Source organism: Sus scrofa, chromosome 12 (assembly GCF_054392235.1).
Source record: "Sus scrofa isolate SSC_HxYL_T2T_F1_AM1 chromosome 12, Sscrofa_HxYL_maternal_Yorkshire_Landrace_v2.0, whole genome shotgun sequence".
Taxonomy (NCBI): Eukaryota; Metazoa; Chordata; class Mammalia; order Artiodactyla; family Suidae; genus Sus; species Sus scrofa.
Genome location: NC_139394.1, coordinates 28,311,610 through 28,336,611, shown reverse-complemented (window position 1 = coordinate 28,336,611; position 25,002 = coordinate 28,311,610). Strand labels below are relative to the sequence as shown.

The 25,002-nt window shown below is 37.9% G+C and overlaps 1 protein-coding gene across 3 annotated transcripts in view; it reads left to right on the top strand.

The window, feature by feature from the left end:
- The window catches only part of CA10 (carbonic anhydrase 10), a 640,214-nt gene that overhangs the window by 504,857 nt on the left and 110,355 nt on the right, over positions 1 to 25,002 (top strand). For 2 of the 3 annotated variants that reach the window (XM_021067239.2, XM_084984889.1), the window contains one exon: positions 15,403 to 15,588. In XM_021067239.2, coding sequence (XP_020922898.1) covers positions 15,403 to 15,588 — 186 coding nt within the window. Of the gene's footprint in view, positions 1 to 15,402; positions 15,682 to 25,002 lie in introns of all 3 variants that reach the window. The other variant, XM_084984890.1, reaches the window with a different exon arrangement.

Here is a 25,002-nt window from a genome sequence, read left to right as displayed (position 1 = left end):
AAGTCTTTTTTTGAGTGCTAGTGCCCTTCCTCTATCTTCTTATAACCTTGAGTAGTCTTTAGCCTCTCTGCACCTAGTTTTCTGATCTAGAAAGTGACGTGGCTTCTGACACATAGCTGATCCTCAGAGTTTGTGGATGCCCTCCACCCAGCCTTTCCCAACTGTATTGAGAATGCAAGTGGCCCTAGTACATGTCAGATGGCCAGCTCTCTCTTTCACACAGCTAAACTCTTTTTCCTGTGTGATACTCCATTTGCAGAGTTGCATTTCCATGGAAGCTGTGGGGAGTTACTTCTGAGTAGTTAGAGGAGATTTCAGTCAGACTGCCTTGAGAGAGAATACAGTAGAAACCTCATATAGGCTTTGCATCACACCAAAAAAGTCACTACTTATTGAATATTTGAAGGTAAGTTTTACTCGAGCTTAGCTGTCCACAATAAACATCAACCTTACAAAGGCTATTAGCATTAAACCAAAAGATTGTCAATATGTTTATTTTGTATATTGAGTCTTTTTTAAAAAAGATACACTTCCTCTTTTTTTTTTCCAATCTGGTAATAGGAAGTTTGGCAACATGAGGGACTTACATCAGAATCATCCCTGAGGTCCCCTGCAAACTCAAGGATAAATCTACCTTGTTGTGCATATAGTTTTTGACAAAAAAAATTAAGCTGTTTCTTTATAAATGTTCAATAACTCAAACATACATTATTACAAACTGGCTCTCCTTTCAAATGACTGATGTTTGGAGAACAGGTTTAATATAGCTGACTTTTTAAATTATGTGACATAGAAAATATATAATATATATTACATATACCAACCTGCTATGTATGGTTTCAGCATAACTGATTGAAAGCTGATTGAACAAAATATAGTGAAAAAAGCAAATGGGATTTGAACGTAAGTATGATGGTTTATTTTATGTACTAAATTTGCTGGGCTACAGTGCCTGGATATTTGGCCAAACATTGTTCTGGATGTTTCTGTGAGGGTATTTTTGTATGAGATGAGCCTTTAAATCTGTGGACATTGAATAAAGTGAATTTCTCTTCATAATGTGGGTGGGCCTTATCCAATCTGTTGAAATCCTGTGTAGAACAAAAAGACTGGCCTCCCTGGAGCAAAAAGCAATTCTGCAGTAGTTGACCTTAGGACCTGAACACAACATCAGCTCTTTCCTGAATCTCCAGCCTACTAGCACTCCTACATACATTGGACTTGCCAGCCTCCATAATCACATGACCCAATTCCATAAATTAAATCTCTTTCTACGTGTATATACTGATTATATTGATTCTGCTTCTCTGGAGAACCCTGAACACTCTGAACGCTAAACCATGGAAGGTACCTATACTATCAACACATATTTGAAGGAAATGTTGAAGAAAACGTTGTTAGGTCATCAGTTGTGCAATCTAATAATTCCCAGTAGTTAGAAGTACATACAAGCTCTAGAGATAGAGACATGCTGGGTCAGAGACATGAGAGTCTGTCTCCCTCGCTGATGGGATGTTTGCCTTGAGATGGGAAAGCACCACAGAGGCTGAGGAGGACAAGCATTCCAGCAGGAGGACTCCACTCCATACAGGGTTGGCCCCATATATCCCCATCCAAGAGGAAGCAAATGGCATGGGTCTAAGTACCAAACTGGGTTTGATGCTGGGTTTGGTGAGGGAGAAACTGTGAAGATTAATTAAGTTCAGGTTCAGTACTTAGCATCATATCTGACACCAATTAAGGATTCACATCAAGATGCCGACTGTTATAAACAGGATTGTTGCTCATTTTCAAAGAATGAAAATTCTCCTTACCTTAAAAGCACACTGACTGAATTTATTTCCCTCTAATGCAGCAGTGTCAGCAGAATGAAAGAGGAGATGGGTCCATTAATAAGAGGCACTGGCTAATCTCAAGCTGCCACAAAGCACAGTATCTGTTATTCAAGAACAGCCAATTTTACAAAATAAATAAAACTGAGGGAAATTTTTTTTGCTTTGCAAAAGCAAAGTACATATTGCTTTTAGACCTTTTCAAGTTATCAAGATGATATTGATTGACATACAGTCTTGACAGGCATATCTGTCTGGAGCATCTGTTACCTCTTCCCTCAATGTTCTACCTAGTCTCAAACCAGTGTAAATGTCTGCATGTGAGGAAACCAAGGGACTTCCCTGACCCTTAGTTTTCTCCAGGCCTTTTCCTGGGGTGAACTTCAACAGCCTACAGCTTAGTGTCCTTCCCAGCTCTCCATTTTCCTGACAAAGAGTACTGCTACCTGTGGAACTGTCAAAGCCCTGCATCTCCAGGCTGGAGAAGAAATGAAAATCCCCAACATATTTCCCATCTGAAATAAGCTGAGATACTTGCATTTACTCACATCAAGATAATTAGACTTGGAATCAGAAGACCTGGGTTTGCCACCACTGCCAGCTACATGATTTCAGACAAGTCACTGAGCATTCATCAACCATACTTACTTCTCTCACAAAATGGGCATTGCATCGCTCACCTCATTTTGTAGTAAATTAAAATCAAACAAAAAGGAGAACTGCGTGGCAGCCAGAGGCAAACCAGGTATCCCCTGCAGCTTCAACTTCTCTATTCAGCTCTGTTTCCTGGTCTACATAATAGAACTTTTTCCAACATGCTGTGCTCCAAAGCAGTTCATTGGAAACACTGTAATTAGTATTACAGGTAAAATGGTGCTGCTGCAATGTTAATTACTACAGTGCAGATGTACCATTAGATATCATACATAATGTTGTCAAGCATTTATTTTTAAATTAAAGTGCAACAAACCATACCCTGGCTACATAGCTTTTCTGGATTAATACAAATTAATGTTATTTCAGTGTCTGGAGGAAGGGTGAGGGAATAGGGATATTGGCTCTTACTGTAAAAACACAAAGGCAAATGGTGGAATTTCAGGTGGATTCCCCTAAACCTCCTTCCCTCACTCGAGTCTCTACATAATGGTGATTGTGAGCTCCATGAGGGCAGGGACCATGCCTGGTTTTACTCACCACACTATCCCCAGCTCTTAGCATGAAGTCAAATGAGTGGGTGGATGGATGGAGATGGAGCCATGTAAGATGAAGGAGTCGAAGAATGGAGTAGAACTAGAAGGCATGCTGGCTTATTCCTGATTACCCTGATTTTATGTTTGCTTTGTAACCTTCAAGATGATTTTGGAAGCTTCCCACATCTGGAGCTTTAAGATCCAAAATGAGAGTCAAGTAAATCATCATAATATAAAAGTCAGTAAGAATTCTTCTTTGTGACTTTTAGAAAGCAACACTATATTCAACCAGGCATTGAGTTGGGTATTCATCCCAGGTACACCCAACCTTGGGAAGTGGGTAAGATAAACACAGGTCCCTCAACATCAGCTAGGCACCCATATATTGTCCAAAGTTAAGGAAGGAGGAGAATGAAAATGTTTGAACATATATATATATCAATTATCACAACAAATTCATGAGATAAATTTTTCTCAATTTTTATGTGTGTAAAATGCACATCTTAACCATTTTTACTTGCACATTTCAGCAGTATTAAGGATATTCATATTATTGTACAACCACCATCTATTCCCACAATTCTTTTCATCTTGCAAAACTATAACTACATGTCCATTAAACAAGAACTCCCATTCCTCTCTGCCTCCCAACCCCTGGCAACTACCATTCTACTTTCTATTTCCATGATTTTGACTAATACACCTCATATAAGTAGAATCCATTTACCTTTACTGCTTCTATAATTTTTGTATTTATTTTCTATATGCTTTATAGTTTTTACCCCTCATGTTCATGTGGGAAATTTTCTTATCTTTATTTTACTGTTAAGGAAATTGAGGCTTCAAGAAATTAACTGAACTACCCAAGATCACCAGGAGGCAGATTGGGAAACTTGACTCAAGAGTCTCTAATCATTCTATCTATTGTGTATCAGCATGTTTCCTAAGTACTGGTAAAATATAGACATGCATAGGACATGGTCCTTCCTTGACTTCAATGGGCAACAATTTTCTTAGGAAAACTGAGAGGATTTTTAGAACACAGAAGCCCACTATTCTGGCCCATTGGAACAGAGCACATATCCTATAAGAATTTAAAGCAGCTCCTGTTATGTAGGCTTGTATGCTGTAGGTGCCCATGGAGATGTTGAATCTCATTGTTCTGTTCTTAAGGTCGTTGGAGATAATCTAAGACCCAGCCCAGCTCTGTGGGAGCTACTCTCCACAGCAGATGGATTTGGTAACAGATAGTAAGCACATTACAGTGTACATGAGAGAGTAACCATTACAAATGTGTATACCATTTAACCAAGAATTTGTCTAATAAAATATCTCTGGACTAGTAAAAATATTTATCCATAAGAATATTTGGAGTATTTGAATTGAAAGTATTTCATTGAAGTACTTTCAATGAAAAGTATACTCAGTAAAGTACACTCATTGAAGTATTTTTATTGAATGAAAGATTCTTTAAATTCTATAATGCTTTATGATTTTAAAAAGTTTCACACAAATGATTTCATACAATCTTGTAATAACACTTTTTTCCCACTACCTGTATATTGTCCCTCCCCCTAGTGGTATCCACTAGTTTGTTCTCTGTATTTCATTGCAATATTTTTTGACAATAGTGAAATAATATATAAATAATATATTTTTACAGTGGAATATCATGAAACCATTTCAAAGGAGAACAGTTAATAACCTGGAAATATTTGTGTGACTAAAACTAATATATATTTATTACATATTATATATTAATATATATTTATATATTAATATATATTTATGCATTTATATATTAATATATAAATCATGTAATAATATACATTAAATATATTAGATATTACTAATGTATGTTGCATATATTAAATATATAGATTTAAACAAATATATAAAATTATATATAGTAATGCATTTCTCTATATAAAATCATATATATATAAATCAAATCATATTATCATATAAATATCATCATCCCCTCTCACGAAAACACCAAAATCACAACTAAATACTGAGCAACCATACACACAAAAAAATTCTACATCCAAAGAAGAACCACAATAAAACAGTAGGAGGGGTGAATTTGCTATACAATCAAATCCCATACCCACCCCCTGGTGACCCACAAACTGGAAGATAATTACATCACAGAAGTTCTCCTGTAAGAGTGAGAGTTCTGAGTCCCACACTGGTCCTGGGGGGAGGGGTCTGGCATTGGGAGGAGGAGCCCCCAAAGCATTTGGCTTTGGAGGCCAGTGAGGCTTGATTGCAGGAGCTCCACAGAATTTGGGAAAACAGAAACTCCACACTTGAAAGGCACACACAAGGTCTTGTGTGAACTGGGACACAGGACAAAAGCAATGACTTCATAGGAGCCTGGGACAGACATAACTGCTGGTCTTGGAGGGTCTCCTGGATAGGAGGGAAGTGTTTGTGGCTCACTGTGGGGATGCAGACGCTGGGGTCAGCTGAACCAGGGAGTCATCATTGGCATGAGCTCTCTCTTAGGGGCTGCCATTTTGATGCCAAGGACATAGCCCCACCCAGGAGCCTGTAGGCTCTAATTTGGGGGTGCTTCGGGCCAAACAATCAACAGGGCAGGAACACAGTCCTGGTCATCAGCAGATAGGCTGCCTAAAGTCTTCCTGACCCCTTAGCCACCTCTATATACAGCCATCTTGACATGGCCCTGCCCACCAGAGGGACAAGGCCCAGCTCCACAACAGTGGACAGGCACCAGGAAGCATGCACAAGCTCGTAGACCAACCTTACCAGGGGGCAGACATCAGAAATAAGAGGATCTAGGAGTTCCCGTCGTGGCGCAGTGGTTAACGAATCCGACTAGGAACCATGAGGTTGCGGGTTCGGTCCCTGCCCTTGCTCAGTGGGTTAACGATCCGGCGTTGCCATGAGCTGTGGTGTAGGTTGCAGACGCGGCTCGGATCCCACGTTGCTGTGGCTCTGGCGTAGGCCAGTGGCTACAGCTCCGATTCGACCCCTAGCCTGGGAACCTCCATATGCCGCAGGAGCGGCCCAAGAAATAGCAAAAAGACAAAAAAAAAAAAAAAAAAAGAAATAAGAGGATCTACATTCCTGCAGCCTCAGGTACAGAGATCACACACAGAAATTTAGACAAAGTGAGATGGCAGAGAAATATGTCCCAGATGAAGGAACAAGATTAAAATCACAGAAGAACAGCTAAGTGAAGTGGAGATAGACAATCTACCTGAAATAAGAATTCAGAATACTGATAGTAAAGATGGCCTAAGATCTCAGAAAAATAGTGGAGGCACAGATCAAGAAACTACAATAAATGTTTAACAAAGCACTAGAAGATTTAAAGAACAAACAGAAATTAACAATACAATAACTGAAATGAAAAATACATTGGAAGGAATCAATAGCAAAATAAAAGAGGCAGAAAAGTGAATAAGTGAGCTGGAATACAGGGTGGCAGAAAATCATTGCCATGGACCAGAATAAAGGAAAAAATGAAAAGAAATGAGGCCAGTCTGTGGAAATCACGGATGCAGAACAGAAAAGAGAAAAAAGATTGAAAAGAAATGAAGAGAGTCTCAGAGAACTCTGGAAAAAAGTTAAACGCACCAACATCCATATTATAGGGGTGACAGAAGAAGAAGAAGAGAGAGAAGGAGACAGAAAAAATATTCAAAGATAATAGCTGAAAACTTCCCTGACATGGGAAAGGAACCACTCACTAAATTCCAGGAAGTACGAGTACCATATAAAGTAAACCCAAGGGGGAACACCCCAAGACACGTATTAATCAAATGGACCAAAATTAAAGCCAAACAGAAAATATTGAAAGCAGCTGGGGAAAATAAACAAATAATATACAAAGGAAACCCAATAAGGTTATTGGCAGATTTTTCAGTAGAAACTTTGCAGGCTGGAAGGGAGTGGTAGGATATACTTAACAGGATGAAAGGAAAAAACTCCAACCAAGATTATATTACACAGAAAGGCTCTCATTCAGATTTGAAGGAGAAATCAAAAGCATTACAGAGAATTCAGCAACACTAAACCAGCTTTACAACATATACTAAAGGAACTTCTCTAGGCAGAAAAGAAAAGACAGCAACAGGAAACAAAAATTCCACAAATGACAAGGCTCACCAGTAAAGGTATATATACAGTAAAGATACAAAATCATCCATGCACAATTATGCCACCAAAATCATAAATCATGAGAAGAGGAGGGTACAAATGCAGGACACTGGAGATGCATTTGTGATTAAGAGACCAACAGCTTAAAACAATCTCATGTATATATAGACTCATATCAAAACTTCAGAATAACTGCAAACCAAAAATCTACAACTGATACACAAACAAATAAGAAAAATCAACTCAAATACAACACTAAAGATAGTCATCAAACCACAAGAGGAGAGAACAAGAGAAGAAGGGAAGAAAAAAGAGCAACAAAAACAAATCCAGAGCAATTAATAAAATGGCAATAAGGACATACATATCAATAATTACCTTACATGTTGATGGACTAAACACCGCAACTAAAAGACATAGATAGGCTGAATGGATATAAAAACAAGACCCATATATATGCTGTCTTCAAGAGACCCATTTCACTTCTAGGGACACATACAAATGGAAAGTGAGAGGATGGAAGAAAATATTCAATGCAAACGAGACTCAAAAGAAAGCTGGAGTAGCAATACTCATATCAGAGAAAATAGACTATAAAATGAAGAATATTTTAAGGGACAAGGAAGGTCACTACCCAATGATCAAAGGATCAATCCAAGAAGAAGATATACCAATTTTAAATATCTACACACCCAACATAGGTTGATCACAATATATAAGGCAACTGCTAATGACCTTAAAAGGACAAATCAACCATAACACAATAATAGTGGGGGACTTTAACACCCCACTTACAGCAATAGACAGATCATCCAGACAGACAATCAATAAGGAAACACAGGCCCTGAATGAAGCATTAGACCAGATGGACTTAAGAGAGATTTATAGGACATTCCATCCAAAAGCAGCAGAATACACATTCTTCTCAAGTGCACATGGAACATTCTCTAAGATGGATCACATCCTGGGCTACTAAGCAAACCTCAGTAACTTTAAGAAAATTGAAATCCTAACAAGGATCTTTTCCGACCACAATGCTATATGACTAGAAATCAAGAACAAGAATAAAACTGCCAAAAAAACAAACATGTGAAGACTAAACAACATGCTACTAAACAACCAATGGATCACTGAAGAAATCAAAGAGGAAGTTTAAAAATACCTAGAAGCAAATGACAACAAAGATACGACACTCCAAAACCTATGGGATGCAGCAAAAGCTGTTCTACGAGGAAAGTTTATAGCAACACAAGCCCACCTCAGGAAACAAGAAAAAGCCCAAATTAACAAGCTAACTTTACATCTAAAGCAGCTCGAGAGAGAAGAATAGACAAGACCTACAGTTAGTAGAAGGAAAGAAATCATGAAGATCAGAGCAGAAATCAATGAAATAGAAATGAAAAACCATAGAAAAGATCAATGAAACAAAAAGCTGGTTCTTTGAAAAAATCAATAAAACTGGTAAACCCTTAGCCAGACTTATCAGGAAAAAAAGAGAGAGGACTCAAATCAATAAAATTAGAAATGAAAAAGGAGAAGTAACAATGGACATCACAGAAATACAAAGGATCATAAGAGACTACTATATGCAACTGTATGCCAATAAAACAGAAAACATAGAAGAAATGAACCAATTCTTAGAAAACTACAATCTTCCAAGACTAAACCAAGATGAAATAGAAAAGATGAACAGACCAATCACAAGCACTGAAATTGAAACCATGATTAAAAAACTTCCAACAAACAAAAGTCTAGGACCAGATGGCTTCACAGGCGAATTCTATCAAATATTTAGAGAAGAGATAACACCCATCCTTCTGAAACTATTCCAAAACATTGCAGAGGAAGGGATACTCCCAAACTCATTCTCTGAGGCCACCATCACCCTGATAACAAAACCAGACAAAGATACCTCAACAAAAAGAAAATTTCAGGCCAATTTCACTGATAAACATAGATGCAAAAATCCTCAACAAAATAGAAGAAAACCACATCCAACAATACATTAAAGGGATTGTACATCATGATCAAGTGGGATTTATCCCAGGGATGCAAGAGTTCTTCAATATCTGCAAGTCAATACACCACATTAACAAACTGAAGAATAAAAATCATATGATCCTCTCAATAGACACAGAAAAAGCCTTTGACAAAATCCAACACCCATTTCTTATAAAAACCCTTCAGAAAGTGGGCATAGAGGGAACCTACCTCAACATAATAAAGGCCAACTATGACAAACCCACAGCTAACATCATTCTCAATGGTGAAAAGCTGAAAGAATTCCCACTGAGATCAAGAACAAGACAAGGACGTCACTCTTGCCACCACTATTCAACATAGTTTGGGAAATCCTAGCCACGGCAGTTGGAGAAGTAAAAGAAATAAAAGGAATCCAAATTGGAAAGGAAGAAGTAAAACTATCACTATTTCAAGATGACATGATACTATACTTAGAGAATCATAAATACTCTGCCAAAAAACTGTTAGAGCTCATCCATGAATTTTGCAAAGTCACGGGATACAAAATTAATACACAGAAATTGATGGCATTTCTATACATTAACAATTAAAGATCAGAAAGAGAAATTAGGGAAGCAATCCCACTTACCATTGCATCCAAAGGAATAAAATACCTAAGAGTAAACCTACCTAAATAGACAAAAGATGTGTACTTGAAGACTATAAGACACTGATTAAACAAATCAAAGATGACACAAAGAGATGGAAAGATATACCATGTTCTTGGATTGGAAGAGTCATTATCATCAAAAGGACTATACTACCCAAGGCAATCTACAGAGTCAATGTAATCCCTATCAAATTACCAAGGACATTTTTCACAGATCTTGAACAAAATATTTTAAAGTTTGTTTGGAGCCACAAAAGACCCAGAATAGCAAATATATCCTGAAAAATAAAAAATGGAGCTGGAGGAATCAAGCTCCCAGACTTCAAGTTATACTACAAATCAACAATCATCAAAACTGTGTGGTACTGGCACAAAGACAGATATATAGATCAGTAGACCAGGATAGAAAATCCGGAATTAAACCCACATAACCTACATCCAACTAATCTATGACAAAGGAGGCAAGAATTAACAATGGAGAAAAGACAGCCTGTTCAATAAGTGGTGCTGGGAAAACTGGATGGCCACATGTAAAAGAATGAAATTAGAACACTCCCTAACATCATACACAAAAATAAACTCAAAATGGATTAGAGACCTAGATATAAGACAAGATACTATAAATCTCTTAGAGGAAAACATATGCCAAACACTCTCTGACATAAATGACACAACATCTTCTCAGATCCACCTCTTAGTGTAATGTCAGTAAAAACAAAAATAAACAAATGGGACTGCATCAGACTTAAAAGTTTCTGCACAGCCAAGGAAACCCTAAACAAAACGAAAAGACAACCCACAGAATGGGAGAAAATCTTTGCAAATGAATCAACTGACAAGGGATTCATCTCCAACTATATAAACACCTCCTACTACTCAGTACCGAAAAAAAAAACAACCCCATAAAAAAATGGGCAGAAGATCTAAACAGATAATTATCCAAAGAAGGCATACAGATGGCCAAAAAACACATGAAAAGATGTTCAACATCACTCATTATTAGAGAGATGCAAATCAAAACCACTATGAGGTACCCCCTTACATCAGTCATAATGGCCAGCATCAAAAAGTCTACAAACAATAAGTGCTGGAGAGGGTGTGGAGAAAAAGGAACCCTATGACACTGTTGGTGGAATTGTATTGGTTGAACCACTGTGGAAAACAGTATGGAGATTTCTCAGAAAACTAAACATAGAACTACCATTTGATCCAGCAATCCCACTCCTGGACATCTATCCAGAGAAAACCATGACTTGCAAAGACACATGTACTCAAATGTTCATTGCAGCACCATTTGCAATAGCCAAGATATGGAAACAACCTGAATGTCCATTGACAGAGGAGTGGATCAAGAAGAGTTGGTACGTATAGACAATGGAATATTGCTCAGCCATTAACAGGAATGAAATACCCGCATTTTTAACAACATGGATGGACCTAGAAATTATCATGCTAAGTGAAGTTAGTCATACAATGAGATGCCAACATCAAATGCTATCACTGACATGTACAATCTGAAAAAAGGACACAATGAAATTTTGCAGAACAGATAATGACTCACAGACTTTGAAAAATTTATGGGTTCCAAAGGAGACAGTTTGGGGGGTGGAGGATGGGCTAGAGGTGTGGGATGGAAATCCTATAAAATTGGATTGTTTGATGATCATTGTTCAACTATAAATGTAATAAATTCATTGAGTAAAAAAAGAAAAAAAGAAAGAAGGACAGTCTAAGAGACCTCTGGGACAAAATTAAATGCACCAATATTTGCATTTAGGGGTCTCAGAAGCAGAAGGGCCTGGGAAAATACTTGATGTGATAAAAGACAAAAGCTTCCCTAACATGGGAAAGAAAAACAGACACCCAAGTCCAGGAAGCACATAATATCCCATATGTAATAAATCCAAGGAGAAATATACCAAGACATATACTAATCGAATTGACAACTATCTCATTAAAGTATTGATGAATGTGAAGGGTATATATATATCAAAATATTAGTGGTAATTATTGATTAATTGTGGAACTGTGGCTGATTTTTATTTCCTTGAGTTGTTCTATATCTTCCTATCCATATGTAATGCCTATATATTATCTTAATAAATAGAAAATATAAATTTTACTTCAAGATGAATGCTTTGTCAAACACAAACCCATGTCTAGCCATTTTACTATAAAGAAAATCATGAATTGGGGTAAGAAATGAAGAAAAGCTCTTATTATGTCATACTGACGACACATTTATTTGATGCTGAAGAAACAGGAATAGAATCTTCGACAGAGATCTCTGGGTTGTAAGGAATAGATACCTTGAGAAAAAAAATTAATTCCTTTTAAGATTTAAAGTATCAGAGAAAGTACAGCACAGGCCTCATGAAGGAACTGAATCAAAGAGGTGCAAAGTGTTTATGAATGTAAAGTAGTAATTCTCTCCAGTTCTCTTTCTCTTTCTTCATGATTTCCTCCATCACTGTTGGCATATCTGCTTCTCTCTTCTCTCACCCTGGTATTGTTCTCCAGCTGCATTAGCAGGTAGGCTGTCTGAGCCCCATGTAACTTCCTAGTTCAAGTACTCAACAAAGACTGTCCAGAGATTCTGTTGATAGTTCCAAATTAATTGATGAACTCTAACCATTTTCTGGTATTATCTTTAGGACTTTCTATGTATTACATCATGTCATCTTCAAATAGTGGTATTTTTCACCCTTACCTTTCCAATTTGGATTCCTTTTATTTCTTTTTTTTCCCTCTGATATGTCATGGCTAGGAATTCCAAAACTATGTTAATGAAAGTGGTGAGTGCGCATCTTTGTTTATTCCCACTCTTACTGGGAATTCTTTCAGGTTTTCACCACTGAGAATGTTGTTAGCTGTGGATTTGCCATATATGGCCTTTATTATATTGAGATATGTTCCCTCTATTTCCATTTTCTGGAGAGTTTTTATCAGAAATGAGTATTGAATTTTGTCAAAAACTTTATCTGAATCCAGTTATATGGTTATATGGGTTTTATTCTTCAATTTGTGGCATACTATATTTATTGATTTGTGACTATTAAAAAAAATCCTTGCATCCCTGGAATAAATCCCAATTGATCATAGTGTATTATCCTTTTAATGTATTGCTGGATTCAGTTTGCTAGTATTTTGTTGAGGATTTTTGAATCTATGTTCATCGCTGATATTGGCCTGTAATTTTCTTTCTTTATCTTTTTCTTTTCTTTTTTTGGTGGTGGTATCTTTGTCTGGTTTTGGTATCAGGGTTATGGTGACCTCATAGAGTGAGATCACTAGTGTTCCTTACTCTGCAATTTTTTGGAAAAGCTTCAAAAGAATAGGTATTAACTCTTCTCTGTTTCATATAATTCACCTGTGAAACCATCTAGTCCTAGAAGTTTTTGTTGCTGGAAGTTTTAAAATCACAGTTTCAACTTCAGTGATTGGTGCATTCATCTCTTCTATTTCTTCCTGGTTCAGTCTTAGAAAACTCTACCTTTGTAAGAACTGGTCCATTTTTTCTGGGTTGTCCATTTTATTGGCATTTAGTTGCTTATAGTAGTCCCTTATGATCCTTTGTATTTCTGTGATGTCTGTTGTAAGTTCTCCTTTTTCATTTCTAAATTTATTGATTTGAGCTCTCCCCCCCCCTTTTTACTGATCTCTCTAAGGGTTTGTCCATTTTGTTGATCTTTGCAAAGAACAGACTTTTTGTTTCATTGATCTTTTCTATTGTTTTGATTCTATTTCCTTTATTTTTTCACTTATCTTTATGATTTCTTTCCTTCTACTCACTTTGGATTTTTTGTTGTTCTTCTTCTCCTTCTCCTTCTTCTTTCTTCTTTCTTCTTTCTTCTTCTTTTCTCTAGTTGCTTATGTGTAATGTTAGGTTGTTTACTTAAGATTTTCGGGGGGTTTCCTGAGGTAGGCTTGTATTGCTATAAATATCCCTCTTAGAACTGCCTTGCTGCATACCATAAGTTTTAGATCATTGTGTCTTCATTGTCATTTACTTCTAGATTTTTTTGATTTCCTTTTTGATTTCTTCAGTGATCCACTGATTGTTTAATAGCATACTGTTTAGTCTCCACGGGTTTGTTTTTGACAGGTTTTTTTTTTCTTGTTGCTTTCTAGTCATATCATTTAGGTCAGACAACATGCTTCATATGATTTAAATTTTCTTAAATTTCCTGAGTCTTGATTTATAACCAGAGTGTGGTCTATCCTAGAGAATATTTTGTGTGCACTTAAGAAGAATGTGTATTCTTCTGCTTTCAGATGGAATATTTTATAAATATCCATTAAGTCCATCTGGTCTACTGCATCATATGAGGCCTGTGTTTCCTTGTCGATTTTCTGTCTGGATGATCTATCTCTCACTGTAAGTGGTGTGTTAAAGTCCCCCAATATTATTGTATTAATGTCAGTTTCTCCTTTTATGACTGTTAGCAACTGTCATATATTAAAGTGCTCTCATGTTGGGTGCATATAGATTTACAATTGTTATATCTGTCTTCTTGGATTGATCCTTTGATCATTATGTAATGTCCTTCTTTGTCTCTACAGCTGTCTTTGTTTTAAAGTCTATTTTATATGATTTGAGTATTGCTACTCCAGCTTTCTTTTGATTTCCATTAACATGGACTATCTTCTTTCGTCCTCCAATCCCTAGGGCTGGGATCAAAGGAGTCAGAGTAAGCAAGTGTAAATTCCAAGTAGTTCAGCAACCACTAGCTCAGAAACATTCTAATCAAACCCTTTCAGAGACTCCCTTAGTCTTTTAATCTGCTCTAGAAATAAGTCAACCCAGGAGACTAAGGAACTAGAGTCACAGGTAGGAATCGGTGTTCTAGAATCAAGCATTGAGAGGTGCTAAGTTCATAGTCAAGTTCAATGTGAAAAGAAGAAAACCCCAAGCGGTAAGGTTATCACCTTGCAGGGGCTGAAGCAAGATGGAATAGGAAGTGAGGAGTAAGTCTGGGAACCTGTGAAATGAGAAGCTTTTATGAATGGCTTTAGCTTATCATTGAGGTCATGAGCTGCAAGGAGGAATCAGAGCTCTCACTGTGTAATGTCTGGCTATATGTGTCAGATAAGGACCTAAACCAAGACCTAAACCAGAAGACTGGATGCTTGAGACTTCAAACCTAAGCCTCCTACTAAGGTTTGCTCCTATTCACCTGTTTTAGCCTCCTTATATCTCTTTTGGCCTTTGTAGCATCTTATCCCTACTAATTGCTTTCTCCAATTTCTTACACCTGAGATTTTAACTTTTGCAGCATCTTTACATTCCAAATATTTATGGTATGAGGACAAGTTATTTTTTAAGGTACATTGTCCAAAATATTAGTCACAGGTTATGAGATATCCTTTGAGTTTCTACCTCAGATTCTTAAATGATAATGTGACTTACACCTCACAGAAAGTATGATAGAGGCCAGCTAGGACAGAAATGCCTTCTGGGGAGTCTTCCTTCCCTACTCCGCAGGTGGAATTAGCCTAGCATCTTGCTATCAAAAGGAAGCAAAATGCATTGGTTTAAGCACCATGCTGAATTGAGTGAAAATTTGTGAGAAATGGAAGAAGAGCCTTGTTTGACATGTTTTCCATTGCCTTGCAGGTCAGCGGGACCATGTACAACACTGGAAGACACGTGTCCCTGCGCCTGGACAAAGAGCACTTGGTCAATATATCAGGAGGGCCCATGACATATAGCCACCGGCTGGAGGAGATCCGGCTACACTTTGGGAGTGAGGATAGCCAAGGGTCGGAGCACCTCCTCAATGGACAAGCCTTCTCTGGGGAGGTATGTGGAGTTACTAAGGTATTATGGGTAAGTGCCAATTAATAAGATTTGGTGTCTATTTATATCCAAGGTGGGATGACAGATGGAAAGATTGCTCTTGGATCTATGAAATAAGAAAGACTGTGCCTCTTTTCTCTGCAAATTGACATGGAATTTTATAATAAGCTTCCAGTGTTTTCCAGGGAAGACCACGATGAAGTTTGTTATTTCCTTCTAAGACATTGGTGCAGCTCTCACGTGACTGGTGCCCTAAGATATCACCAGAGCATTATTTCAACCTTAAACCCTCACCTTAAATGTACATCTTCATTTCCACCTATCTAGGCAATCAACCTCCTACAGGTTGCCTATGATCACATAGATTCCATAATTCTCTCGTCCGGCAGAATAGGGCTTATTCACACAAAACTATAACTTATTGTGCAATAAATGTCAGGCAACTAAATAGTCCAACTGAGTTTCTGCAGAGTGGAAAGGTCATCATATGCCATTATTTATGGTGATGTCACAGTGTGCCACCATCAACCCATCAACCCAGACAGAACTCAGGCCACAGCAGTGAGCCAAACCACAGCCTCAAATGTAGGACAAGAGCAGTTAAATGGTTATCATATGTGTTATGACACTTGACAAGCAGGGTGTAGTTAATTTGATCTGTTTTACCTCCCTCATACTTGAGGGTATTTCTCAACTAGGGGTCAGGTGTTCTTATATGCTAAATAGCTTATAACTGGTTTCTGTTTAAAAGTCCTCAATTACTGATGTCAAGAAGACTTCAAAAATATTTCATTATTGATTTGATCTTTTTAATTTTTAATCAAGATCATGTTTAAAACTAGAATTATTTTTAATATAGTAAGGCCATATACTGAGAAACAGATCCACAAGCCTAATGAGTCCAGTATCCAGATATTAATGGTTGTTCAAAATGTGTCAACTGAGAACCTACCTAAGTACTCTGCTAGTTACCAGGAATACAGAGGCAAACAAAAACAAACAAACAAACAAACAAAAAACCCTCCTACCATAGGGGAATTCAAGGAATGCTAATCAGCTCATTAAAATATAGTGCCATGCTGTAACGGGGTTGTACAAAGTGTGCAAAGGCCCTGGCCAACTCAAAGGAAGAAGAGACAATTTTTACTTGAAGTGTTCAGGATAAGCGTCCAAGAGGAGGTACCCTTTAAACTAGGCTGAGAAGAAAGGCAATGCAGAACCTGCATTTGTACCTCCTGCTTTTGTTGAAGAAAAGGGGATCCCTTTCAGGGCCCAAGAATGGGTTCTTGTCTAACTTTTGGAAATTTATTGTCCAAGGAGACACATGTTCTGATAAAGCTAAAGATTTATTGGGAAGGGGCGCCTGGTCAGAGAGCAGAGTGAGAGAATCAGAAGAACTGCTCTGCCACATGGCTCACGGCCTCAGGTTTTATGGAAGTTGGGTCAGCTTTCACATTGTCTCTGGACAATACTCTTGCTCAGTTTATACTTAGTCTGGCTTAAGGTCCTTCTTAGTGGCATATACATCTCTCAGCCAAGATGGATCCCAGTGCCAAGGATTTTAAGAGGTTGGTTTTCTTCTCCCTCCTATTTGCCCCCCCAAACTCTTCCTGGTTAGTCTTTGGGGCAATACCTTGTTCCTTATTAGGGCCTCCTATTGTGAGACAACTCATGCAAGGGGCTACTATTGTGACTGGACAAGGTGGGCAGTTTCAGTCAATGGTTCTCTAACACTTTGATACACACTAATTGTGTAACCTCAAAATGGTTGCTTGACCTTCTAAGCCTGAGTTTAGACAACTCTCCAGGTTGTTTTGCAAATTACATGGGATTAACATTCCCCTTTATCAGGGGCATCTACACTCCTCTCTGAGTGTGTTGTTTTGCTTCTAAACTGCTTCTCCGCATGATCTCCCACATGTGTTGTGCTTGTAATAATGAACTTTGTGCCTATTTTTAAAAAAAGAAAATTAAATGGTATTAAAGCTATAAGGAACACTAGAGGTACTCAATAGTTGATAAACAACAAAAATAAAGCAGGGAATGAGGGACAGCAAAGACATTGTGCATTGGGGAAGATGCCCATGGATTTCATCTGTGATCTATTAGTAATGGCTGCATGGAGGACAGAGTTGAGCAGGACTATGAATACCTTCCTGTATCTGCAGGAAAGAATGTTATGAATGAGTAGGGATGTCTGCCAAAGGGTCATGGAAATGTAATGGGAAATTTCTGAAGAGTTGCAGACCCTAAACTAAAGTATAGCAGGGAACAGATGAAAGCTGGGCAACAACTCATGAATTGAGAATGACTGAGGACTGCCAGTGTGAATTAGGGACTATTCAAAATTAGATAAACTCTTTGTTTTTCAGAGTTATTTTAGGATTTGTAATTATTTCCTTTATTGACTGACTTATTTATTTGCTGTTAATGTCTTTCTTTTTCTCCCCCACTGAACTATTAAATTCCAGTGCCTATCATAATATTGTCTCAGAATAAAAATGAATTAATGAATGTGTTTATTAATTAGATGAGTGAAAAAATATAGATAGATACTAGGCCAAAATCTTTATATTGTAGAATTTCTTTAAATTGCTTGTTTCTTCAGTATGAATAAGTGTGCTTTGTATCTTGTACATAAATTAAAATTTTGGAGTAAATGAGGGCTTCCAAAATCCTTAAAGGAAACATATAACAATTTGATCTCCATGTATTAATTTTCCTAGACCTACCCCAGACCACAGATATCAGATGCTCCACATAATCTACATTTTTAAAGGTCTCAGGAGAGCATGATGATGAGGTTTGTGAAGCACCCTCTCAGTACTACATTATTAAGTGTTCTCAGTGAAGAAAGCAGTTAAACAGAGTTTCAAATCAAAATTAACTGGGAAACATTGTGAAAATATTTACATTTGAATCCTCCCAAAGCAGGTGAATTGGTCTCCAGAGGAGGGATCCAAGAATATGCATTTGTAAACATTTCTCCAGGAGATCACTGTGTCAATTTCATCTCGGGTTCTGCCTGAATTATCCCAGTTTTATAAACAAGGAGGACCTAATCAACAAAGTCATACTACACCAAAGTCTTAAAGGGGTCACTTGAGGTAACTGCCCCCTGGGAATGGCAAAGCTGGGGTGTTGTTGAGAATGGGATTTGGAGAACAGCTTCATAAGCAAAGTAGCCACACACATACCTGCTGCTCCAAGGCAAGACTGAGCATCAGTCTCAGCACATCTTGCCCTTAGTAGACCACATCAGATAAACATTTCTTTCCGAGCCCCTGGGTATGACTAGTCTATAAATTAGTGCAGATTTAAGTGCAAAAAACCAGAATGTTGAAAGCACCAAAACACATCACATGGAAAGAGTTGAAAAGGTATTGGCTTTTGAGATGCAGGTATACATACCTCAAGGATAATGCAAGTTTGGTTCCAGCACTGCAATAAAATGAATACTGCATTATAGCAAGTCACACAATTATTTGCTTTCTCAGTGCATATAAAAGTTATGTTTACACTATACTGTATTCTAAAAGTGTGCTACAGCAGTATGTCTTTAAAAAAAAGTGCATACCTTAATTAAAAAATATTTTATCACTAAAAAATGCTAGGATCTGAGCCTTCAGTGAACCATAGTAGTAAGATCAAATAACTGATCACAGATCACCATAACAAATATAATGGTAATGAAAAAGTTTAAAATATTGTGAGAATTACCAAAATATGGCAGACACAAGAGAGAAAATGCTATTAGAAAAATGGCACTAATAGACACGCTCAATGCAGAGTTGTTGAAAACTTTCCATTTATAAAAACCACAATATCTGCACAGTGCAGTAAAGTGCAATAAAACTAACTATGCTTGTATTTAAAGGGCTTTAGTGAACAAAAAGTGTTTGACATCTTTTGTGTAGGATGAGAGGAAAACCTAGGGTCAATGGTTGGAAGTTCTAGAAAGATGGTATTCAGGAAAATGAATGTTCTAACAATGAGAGCTATCCATCTATGGAATGAATCTACCTCTGAAAATAATGAACTCCCATCACTGGAATTATTAAGCATGGAATGGAATTCGAGGACTTCATAAAAGTGACTCATCCTAATGACCAAGTGAGCTGTAGGTTTAATGCACCTTCTAAAGCTGAAATTCTACCCAATCCAATTTATTCCCTTATAGAAAATGTTTTCTGACAGGATTCTACCGAGGGTTAGCCCCAGTTAAAGTAAATATGTCTCTTGTAGATTAACACTTTATTTTTATTTTGAACTATTTTCAGAGCCACCTTTAGTCTCTATTTTCAGCTGTCCTCTGAGAGAACCCAAGTAGACACTTCTGCAACAAAGCAGTGTTTATTTTGTTGACAATGAATAATCACATTGCCATCTGCCCCATCTATCATTGCTGATCGTGATAAGTCAATTAATGCCAGGCATTTTCCTTGGCACAGTGCAGCAGTCGTTATCCGAAGAGCTGTAGATTAATTGCAGTCTTGTCTAGTGAGGTTATTGTAATTGATGGTAATCATTTTCTTTGTTTTATAAAGCTGTGTGGATGTATGACACAGTCAGCAACTGTGTTTTTATAAAAATTATTCATGTCCTACACAAGAACTCCTGGATGCCTTGTTGGGGGTTGGTGATAAATGAGCACATTCAGAGATTCAAATGTCTCATTTTTTTTAAGATGAGAAAATTAACTGTTTTTAATAAGTAAGACCTTTAGCTTGCTAATCATGTCTAAGTGGTTAGATTAATGTCCAGTATAAAGGAGGGTATTTATGAAAAGAAAAAATACATTAACCAAGCAAAAGATAATATTTGAAAAGAATCATGCCTGTAGCTTAAGTTGCATTAGTGATTCTAAATAAAAGGAATCTTTCTTATTTGGGGGAAATTGGAAATATTCATTTTAAAAACCTTCCTTAACGGAGTTTCAGTTGTGGCTCAGTGAGTCATGAACCACACTAGTATCCTTGAGGATGTGGGTTTGATCTCTGGCCTCCCTCAATGGGTTAAGGATCTGGTGTTGCCGTGAGCAGCAGTGTAGGTCACAGACGCAGCTTGGACCCTGCATTACTGTGGCTGTGGTATAGGCCTGGCAGCTGCAGCTACAATTCCATACCTAGCCTGGGAATTTCCATATGCCACACGTGTGACCCTAAAAAGCAAAAAGCAAAACAAAAACAAAAACAAAAAACCTTCCTTAAGTTCTTTTTTCAAAGGGATAAGGGAGTACACTGAGAATTTCACCAGCCACTTCATGGGATACTTGTGGCCAAATCTTCCTGTTCAATTCATGCACTCTTCACAGGGCTATTGTGCTTCTGTGTGCAGAGCTCCGCAGCCCAGTTCCTGCCCAGGGAAGCATGCAGTCTACTGAGGGTTACATACATTTATAATGCAATGTAATATGGGGTACATTTGAGGATTTCTCTGGAAAGGGAACTATGAAATAGCCTCTCCCGATTGTATTAAGGAGAGGATGGATGAATAGCTGTGTGGCTTGACACAGTTGCTGCTGGGGTATGAAGCTATGAAGCTGGGGTAGGAAAACACCATTTCAAGTCTCAGCCTCTTGAATCTTTGATTCTGTTCAAACACACTTAAGGGAGTAAAGAGTCCATAGCTGTTGCTGTGTAGATAATATTTGTTTAATTAAAAGGGGGAATAAAAGTCCCATGTAAAATACATGTATTTTTTAGTGGCCTTGAATCAGAATAGGGAAAACAATTATCTCAGAGCAAACAACTGAGACTAAACAACAGAAAATGCAGGCCTTGTCCTCTTAAAAGAATCAATTAATTGCATCCTTGAGAGACTGGTTCCACCAAAGCAATACAAATTTGTAGGAATAAGCAAGTAACACCAAATTGTCCTGAAGTGTGCTAGGGTATGAAAGTGCTGAGGAGCACATAACTGAGAATCAGGGCCCCCTTAGTCATTGAATGGCTCTGAGGGGAAGTGCTCCGGAAATCTAATTAGCACTTTGTGGGAGGCTGGGACTTCCTGGTAGAGACACTCTGTTGATAAAATTGGAGATTTGGGGAGAAATGAGAATTGAGATGTTTAAAAATAACAGATACATGAGTAATACACACAGAAGAACTGCTTGAGTCTCCCCTGAATATTCCCTCCATCTCCTTCTTCTTGCATTCAGCATAGCCTACCTGATTTTGCTTTCCAAGCCCCCTTCCCTCCTCCCAGACAGTAAAGTGTTGCTGCCTCTTTTTGACTTCCAGAGGATCCTATATATTCATCAATTACAAGCGTCCGCAAACTGTAGGCTGTGGGCCAAATTCAGCTGAGGAGCCAAGGATGGTTTACATTTTTGAAGAAGGGGAAGAGGAAGAAGAATATGCAACAGAGACCATATGTGGCCTGTAAAGGGATAAATAAGCCTGGTAATTCCCTCAAAGATAGAGATTTTTTTTGCCAGTCATCTTTATTCACCATGCACCTAGCACAGTGCCTAAAATGTAGTGGGTGCTTAATTGATGTTTGTGGAATTAATCATTCAATCACTGAATCAATCACTCAACCTGCTATTGGTATCTTAGAAACTGAAACTTTGAAGCTTTTTCCCTGGCATTTTAGGTGTATGCATTCATTGGCTATACAGGAAATATATGGCCTCATTTAAATTGAAGTATTTTAACAAAGGCTGTCCAAAGCATCAAATTCCATTTGAAACTGGAAAAAATTTATTTAGTTCACAGTAACCATTAAAACATGTTTGAGGCTTTCTCTGAGAAAGAGGTAAGCTTTGAGAAATTCAAAATGTATTCATAAGGTACTAACCTAACCCTACCCTGAATGTGGTAAAGAACATGAAAGGATTGAAAGAGGAATTTTATATCCATTGGAGGGACAAGACACAGACTTGAATCAATTAACTGTGCAGTAATCCAGAACTTATTCGGTTACACCCATAAGTGGCTGCAGAATCTCACTGTTAACACTCAGTCGCTCTTTATACACTTCGTGATTTACTTTCGTTCATTCATTTAGTTAGCAAATATTGACTGAGAGCTTACCGTGTGCTAAGTGAATAAAATAGGTTAAAAAAATCTTGCCTCTAAGGTAATTAAGTCTAGTGGGGGTAGACAAATAATAAATAATGAACATAATAAATGAGTAAATTTATAAGACAAGTTAGAATATGATAAATGCTGTGGGAAAAGACATAGATGAGCAGAGTAAGGGGGTTCAGAGGATGAGGAATGGAGTTAGTGAGTTATAAGTGTAAGTAAGGTGGGCAGTGTAGGCCTCCTTGAGAGCGTGACATTTGTGAGGTTGCCATGGAGATGTCTAGAGGAAGGACATTCCAGGCAGAGTCAGCAATCAGTTCTATGGCTTTGAAGTGGGAAGGAGCTTGAGTGTTCTAGAAAGACTAGGAAGGGCGTGAGCATACACAAGAGTGATCAGGCGTGAGAAGTTAGAGGGGAAAAAGTGAGGCCAACAGGTGCAGCAGACCATGTACCATATCCTCTTTGCATGGACTCTGAGTGGCCTTTGGCTTTTACTTTGAATGAATTCCAAAGCACACTGATATAAATTCTCTAATTTAATCACTAAATACTAGCTCAATGAGGTTACCCTTAGTATTATCTCCTTCATGCCTGGGGGAACTAAGGCTCAAGACCACTCTGATAATAAGTGACTGAGGTTGGTCTTAGTTCATATCTTCTGATTTATAACTTTGCTTACCATTGGCCAAGTTTATCCCTAAGCCCCACCTGCTCCAGGCCCTAGTCCAGTGGGGAAATTCAAAGACCTGTAGGCCACAGGCCCTCCATTTTAAGGAGTCTAAAATCCAGTGGAAAATCCTGCCTTCCCAACAGACTGTTAACTCCCTACAGCTACAAAGTAGGTTGTGCTTTTTAATATCTCCCCATATGTATGATGGGTACTTGGTAAATTGAATGAGATATTAAATGAACATCATTTAAAAGACTAGATTTCAAAGCATCTAAATTATGCCCAATATATCATGACCTAAATTCTGCTGTCATAATGGCAAACCTAATGAGGTTAATGTCAATATTAGCAGAAGTTCTAGGCATTTTATGGTAAATTATTTACAAATATAAAGTAAGTGAATTTTCAGTGTATCTGGAACAAGTACACTGAAACTGATAACCGGTGTGCTAGAAAAAAATCATTTAGATTCATCATTTCAGCCCTGGAATTACTCCCAGGATCAGACCAGGGAGCTTGTCTTTGCCAATGTTAGAAGCCAAGCACTGGATTCCAGGAGCCAGTCCCATCCAGAGTGAGCAAACTGGCCTTTAAGAAGCAAAGCAAACAGATGTCAGAAGCCCAGATGGTGGTAGGGCAGATTATGATGATAACAGCAAGCAGATGATGATGCTGATCTAAGGATAGGGAGTTTTCCCTTTGGACATTTTTGTAATTACTTCTGGGAAAGGACGGCACAGTCAAGTCAACAGCGTCCTGGATGGCCCATTTTAGGTGGACACTATGGGGCTGCCTAAGAGAGAAGACACTGCATTTGAAGTCAGCTTGCTGAGATCAACACATTATCCCATTGATTCTAACCTGTATCATAACCGATCTGGTCCTGCCAGGATGGCATTATGACAGCCATCATCTTCTTTCACTTGATTTTCATCTCCCTGCTTGGTCTTCCATTGAAAGCAGAGAGGGAGGTGTTATATTACAAAGACAATATCAAAGACAGGCATTAACTAAGACTTTTTCAGGGTTCAGTCTGGAACTTGTCATTGTGGAGATATCACTGTTATGGCTCTACAAGTATTGAATAGGATCTTCCTTGATTTAGTAACTGATGACACTGCAGCTAGAGGATGAGTACTGCTTCTAACACTTCCATGAACTAGCAGTACATTTTTTATCCACTTCACAAGCTACAGGAATTAAGTGGAAAAGAAGATGCAAAGTAAAAATGACTCTGCTGATAATTTGACAACTGTCAGCATTCATTAAAATTTGCAGAATTTCCACCAAAGATCATATCTCCACTGTAAGATGCAGACCTGCTGGAAAGAAATCTGTTCAAAACCTCCATCTAAAGTGTCAATATTAGAGGCCCTATTGAGGTCATCTCTTCCAGCTCATTTATGTACAAAGGGAAAATCAGATGCCAGAGAGAGCAAGAGGCCTGTCCAAAGTCACCAAGATTCAGTGGCAGAATTAGGACCAGAACCCAAGTTTTGTGACACTTACTTTGGGATTTAAAATTTTCCAAATAGAATTTTTAATTATATCAAATTAAAGATTCAAAAGACCCTTTTAGGTCATCTGTTTAGTTGCCCAGTAGAGCAAGGGTAGCCTGATATTCACATTTTCTACCTTAGTGAGCAGAGCCCCATCACAAAAGTATTTATAAAACCAGGCTCAAAAAGGCAAAGCCATTGGCAGATTATATTACAA